The sequence below is a fragment of the Mastigoproctus giganteus genome, chromosome 6 (genome assembly GCF_048544385.1).
Source record: "Mastigoproctus giganteus isolate SK-2022 chromosome 6, ASM4854438v1, whole genome shotgun sequence".
NCBI classification, from domain to species: Eukaryota; Metazoa; Arthropoda; class Arachnida; order Uropygi; family Thelyphonidae; genus Mastigoproctus; species Mastigoproctus giganteus.
Window position 1 is genome coordinate 47,848,194 of NC_143580.1, and position 6,000 is coordinate 47,854,193.

At 33.1% G+C, this 6,000-nt stretch overlaps 1 protein-coding gene across 5 annotated transcripts in view; it reads right to left on the bottom strand.

Moving 5' to 3' along the window:
- Positions 1–5,807, bottom strand: part of Alg9 (alpha-1,2-mannosyltransferase Alg9) — a 96,454-nt gene extending 90,647 nt beyond the window's left edge. For 4 of the 5 annotated variants that reach the window (XM_090375115.1, XM_090375113.1, XM_090375111.1 and 1 more), the window contains exons 1-2: positions 5,704–5,807; positions 3,714–3,858 (exon numbers count right to left, since the gene is read on the bottom strand). In XM_090375115.1, the coding sequence (XP_090231241.1) occupies positions 3,714–3,858; positions 5,704–5,804 (246 nt within the window). In that variant the 5' untranslated portion in view covers positions 5,805–5,807. Of the gene's footprint in view, positions 1–3,713; positions 3,859–5,504; positions 5,595–5,703 lie in introns of those variants that run through there. The other variant, XM_090375114.1, reaches the window with a different exon arrangement.
- Between the last annotated feature and the right edge of the window lie 193 nt (positions 5,808–6,000).

Here is a 6,000-nt window from a genome sequence, read left to right on the forward strand (position 1 = left end):
ACTTTTATGTATTCATGACACATTGGCACTTCTCCAATCTAAAGGAATCTCTCTCTCTCTCTCTCTCTCTCTCTCTCTCTCTCAAGTGTCCAATGATGCCCTCATAATTAACCTTAAAGATCCTATGCACTCTTTTGCCATCATCTATTTATTAATTTATTGTTATAGGGTTTTAGGTGCATTAGCAATCTATGCCATATTGCACTTATATATTATGTTTGTAAACTGCACGTGTTCTGTGGTCAATTTGCTGTTTGCTGGATGAAAACTCAAGTTTTCAGGAGAAAAACCAAGCAACCCTTGCCTTAGAGTGATTAACTCAGCCACATCATGAAAAGACCCATAAAAATTCCTCACATCACTGACAGGATCTGAACTCAGGTCCTTCCCAAACAGTGTGGGCGAGGAAGACAATTCTACCAACTGTGCTACCTATGAGGGTAGAGGAAAGTGTATTAACAGTATGGCAAAGAATACTTTTAATATGGTAATAGAGGTGGATACTTATGTTTAATTTTATTGTAAGGTTGCTGCTACCCATGAGGGCTTTGCCATCATCTGCAAACCCTCACAATTACTGGGTAATGCCAATCAATCCTAGGAGTCTAAGTTCCCCTTTAAGCTTAAAAGTTTCTCCAATAAAGTCTGATTATTCTATAGTTATCCATACTATGGCACCTTTCCAATATAAAGGAAGCATCCCTTAGTCTGATGACACCCTCGTGGTTAACCTTAATAAATTTTTCTCATCCCATCCTTTAAAATATCTGCATATAAACAATCTATTCTTAGCCCTTACTTTTCTTCAGGCTAATATGTTGATCTAGTAAAGAATACTGTGTAGTTTCCATATTACTGATTTTACTCAGTAATATGGAAATTCACTAACACAGCTCAGGTTCACTAACACAGTTTCTCCTCAACATGAGGGGGACTTTTATTTGTACAGAATGATGCAAAGTTACCAAATCCATTATGTGTATGGGACCTGATTTGCTTTTGCTTCTTTGTACTTACATATGTATAAAACTCTGTCCCCTTTCATTTTAATTTGATCTAGTGATTTCTCATAGCCAGCCTTTATGAAATTAACCATTCTGGTAGTACTATTACAGACAAACTTATACCTATTATAGAGTTTCAGTTTCATTACTCTATAAATGTCAATGCTATTTTTTTTTTTTTTTTTTACTTTTAATTTATTTAACAATCAATTAATCCAGTCACAGTTTTGCTAATTATTCAATACTATTAATATATTAAAATACATAATATAATAAAATACAGAAAATGTTTAGAATATTAAATAACATACAGAGCAGAAAATAATTAATGAATAAAATCCACATTCATTTATTCATTAATCATTTTCTTTTTGTTTTACAAAACTAGAGCTTGAATTAACAATATTTTGGTTCTTTTGGTGTTACAAAAATAAAACTTATATTAACAATTTAATACTCAAGATCTCTGATTTTTGAATTATAAAAAAAAAAAAAATCTATTAACAAAGCATGTGAGTGAAGGGAGAAAATATTCAGCAATTACAATCTATTTACATTGCACTGCTGCTCTGTGTTGAAATAGAAAAAGAATTTTATTATTATTTTTGTTTGAATCATACGAAAGTACACACACAGCTTGCTGAGAAGACAAGGCTGTCTTCTCAAAAGCATGTGTCACCAAAAGGTGGCACATGCTTTCAAAATTTTCAATCTGAGAGCTAAAATGTTAAATTGACAGATGACTCAATACAATTAATATATATTAAAAAAAGATGAAGAGGGGGATTGGATTTTATCTTCTGAAGCCCCATTATATCACAAGGCACTGCCATCTGAAACAACCAAAGGACATCAATAACCTCTAAACTTGCCAAAGAGCTGGGCTGGAAGACTGGTTCTACGCTAACCACCTAAGTACTTCTTTACTCAGTGAACAAAAAGAAGCCTGGGCAGAACTTTCCCAAAAGATCACCACCTCACAACACCCTCTAATGAAAAACTAAATGAGGAATGGGATTGATAGAATTATAGTTTATGAAAAAACATAACATTAATTTAATTAAACAGGTAAAATATACCAAAAATTGTTTAAAAAAATAATTTGTTGCTAGATATTCCAAAATAACCAACAACAGGAAAGATAGGACTAAATATACATTTCCTGTAATAAAAAAACCTGAATGTTCCTGAAAGAAAAAAAAATAAATAATAATTCATATATCTTTTGGCAATTTAGCTGACAAATCCAAAAATCTTAAAATTTTGTGCTGCAAAGGGGACAAGGTTGCCTCAGCAAGCTATGTGCACTTTTGCATAATTCCAAAAAAAATCATTTCTTGCATAACTAGGCACACCAGTGATCTTTATTTCCACACTTGCTAATGAGATAAAAAGTTACCCCATTTATAACCTCAAAAATTGGCAAGAAAATTATAAATTGTTCACTTTTAGATGTAACCTTTATTTTCAATCTTTTCTGAACACAACTGCAAAAAATCATCCATTTTTTTTGTATTAAAAATATTTTCATTATCTTTTGAAAATAAAACATTTCTCAATGCTCTCAACGTGTGCTTTAAATGTGTGTTTTTTTTTTATCCTTTCTTATTTGCACATTTATCTCTGTTATTAACTAAGACTGACAGTGAATGAAATGCCAATTGAAAAACCCACATGCTTCAACCATTTGATGCTAGCCAGACTCTAGTGATGTAAAACAACTAGACATGCTGCCATAAAACATTAAGAATGCAATGCAATGACTGGATGCAAGAGGTTGTTTATTTGTTTGTTTGTTATTTGGTTTTTAGAAGCATTAGCAACTAAGGCCATATTGCTCCGGGGATATGCAGTGGTCATTCCCTGACCTTTCCGCATCCTCCGTATTTGGTAGTCACGAGCTCGAACCCCGGTCTAATCAAGAAGCATGTGCTACGCACTGCTGCTCCTGCCCACCTGGCTACGGAGGCGCCTGATGCAAGAGGTGCACACTAATTTTAAATTCATGTTTTTCAGCATGTTCATATAATTATTGAGACTAGGCTTAACTTGGTCCTGTAATTTTACTTTTTGCACAATAACTAATGAAGATTTCTGGAACTTTCTTTGGCAAAATCAAAGAAATTACTTTCACCAAAAGTGACTAACAGTTTCAGTTGTGTATCTTAAGTATACAAAGAACAGGATATTGCTGAAAGTCACGTGCAGTCTCAAAAACCCTACCAGCTCTGGGAAGTGTCATATGAGTGGATTATTAATAAAATGTTTTTAGCCCACTGTTTCAGAATCAATGTATTTTATTTATTTAATTCAAGACGAATGATAGAAAGAAATGTGTTTGGAGGGGATATTACATAGGGAGCATTAAATCATTAATTTCTTTTAAATGTTAATAAATAAATTTTAGATTCTTATAATTAAAGGATATTACTGACATATTTTTTTTTTTATGAAAACCCCAAACACGAAAGGTATCAAAACCTATAGTACTTAGTACCGTGCATGGGTTGAAGGAGAAGTATGGGGGGAGGGGGGTGCCAGAAATTTTGCTCTAGAGACTAAACATGGGTTTCACCACTTCAAGCCTCCAATGAAATGGAGACTGCTCCATAGTGAATAATTTCTTCATTAGTGGATGAATGACTGCAATTATTTATCCATTCAGAGTTTTTCTAATTTTCAAAATTATAAAATATGCCTAAAACTTACAGGTTCCCAGTAATTAAAAGCTTCATCACAGTCAGAAATATTACTCCATACAGCAGCACAGAGTCTTGCAGAAAGTAAAGCCTTAAAAGCCGTATATGAAGATGGTGTCCAAGGTTTTTTCAGTACTAAACTTGGTCTCTCAATCCTGTTAAGGACGGAGGGAAAAAAAAAAAAAAAAAAAAAAATATATATATATATATATATACACAGACACATATATTATATATATATATATAAGAAATACCAAATAATAAATATTTTTTACTAAATACAGAAATACATCGAACAATAAATAAAATGTATCATAAATGCTATTGAAATTGCTTATGTATTTTAAACTTAATTAATTTATTAAAAAACACTTCTGTAACATTTTGTGTAAGCAGATTTATATTGTAATAAAGTTGAACATAAATGGCAATTTAAATTATATTTGCAAATGGTAAATAAGTATGTTTCATACTTAAGTATGGTACAAAATTTCTTGAAGCCAAGTTTTTACGACAAAAGGTATAAAAATTTGTAATCACACTTAGCATGCTGAAGGTACTAAATTCACTACCATTTCCAAACAAAAAAATTTAAATGAAAAGCTATTCTGCAATAAAGGATTTAAAATTCTTGATATTTCCCAAATAAATCAGATCATATATTCGTATATCTGCAGAATAATTTGCAGAATGTGAATGAGCTACCTCATTTATACTGATTCTAGTGGGTGGACTGCCAAGGTTACTAGGTAGCAACCAACACAAGGGTCAATAATGTTTATAGTGTGTTGGCACTTGAAAAAAAGTGAGCAAAAGGGACTCCTAGGTCTAACTGCAGCCAGTCCACCTCTGACTGATTCCTATATTATCCCTAAACACATAACTTTCTAAATTTTAGCTAGCAAGTTACAAGAAATAAAAGTAAACTTGACTTTTACTTCTTGTAAGCTGTATATTACAGCATGCATTTGAAGCTATATCGATCACAATAGTGCCACAGGTGATTCCTTTATATATCCTATGTTGTTGTTCTTGTTATTTGGTTTTAAGGAGCATTAGCAACTAAGGCCATATTGCTCCGTGAATATGCGGTGGTCATTCCCTGACCTTTCCGCATCCTCCGTATTTGGTGGTGACGGGCTCGAACCCCGGTCTGATCAAGAAGCGTGTGCTACGCACTGCTGCTCCTTCCCACCTGGCTACGGAGGCGGCACATATATCCTATGGGGAGGGGAAGAGAGTGAAAGAGAATATTAAAGTGTAAACAGTACAGTGATTTGTAGGATGGGATTATAAACTAGAAGAAACATGCTAGTGCCCTAGAATGAATTAAAACAGTAGACTAATTAGGCATTCAGGTATCCAACACAAACTGGTGCTCTCTTTCATACATCTGACTGCACCAGAGGAAAAAAGACATGTCAGGGAAAACAGGTAATATAATAGTGCAACAAGTGGCACAGGACCAGAATAAGCTGCCTGGGATTAAGGTTCATGATATCATATGACGATTAGTATCTTTTAAGGGAACAAAAGTAAAATTTATTCGCAAAATGATGCAAGAAAGTAAGTTCGTATAGAAATAGCAAAAAAAAAAAAAAAAGAAGAAAAAAAAAAGCGGCTAGCATGTGTCTTAATACGGCACTGAAGAAATATGGTATGTTTCATCAGTGCCATCATGGTTGTTAATTCTATATGTGCTATAATGAAAAAAAATTCATGAAATGTTTATTACAATCCTATTTAATTCTACCTCACGCTAAAGAGATGAAAAACTACACTATTTAATTGGTAGACTTACCCAAATGCACAACACATAAGATAAATAAGAAAATGAGATAGCTTTGCAACACAACGTTATCTAATTATAATCATCATATTTAGATGCAGTATCAACGTCTTATTAAGAATATCACACTACTAAAGCGTTTCATTCCTATCCAGAGAAAATATTTTTTCTACACTATCTAGTCTATGTATGAGCTGAAAAATTATCTTACACATCTTTAAGCTCTTCTTGTTTAATTAAATTTGAATGATCTCGCTTCGGAAAGTCTTTTCGAGTTTTATTCGGGTTAAACCTACTCCTCGGAGGTGCCATTCTTTCCACGCAACACAGTGGAGTTTCTGTTACCGTAAAGCAAACACTAGATGGCGCTTAAATTTCATAAGAGGCGTATGTATCAGTACTACTCTGTGATCTAAGAGAGAGCAAAACAGAACCCCGTGTAAGCTATCGGCAAAATATTTTAAGTTAAACACAACAAAAAAAATCTTATGATATATCACTTGGTGCC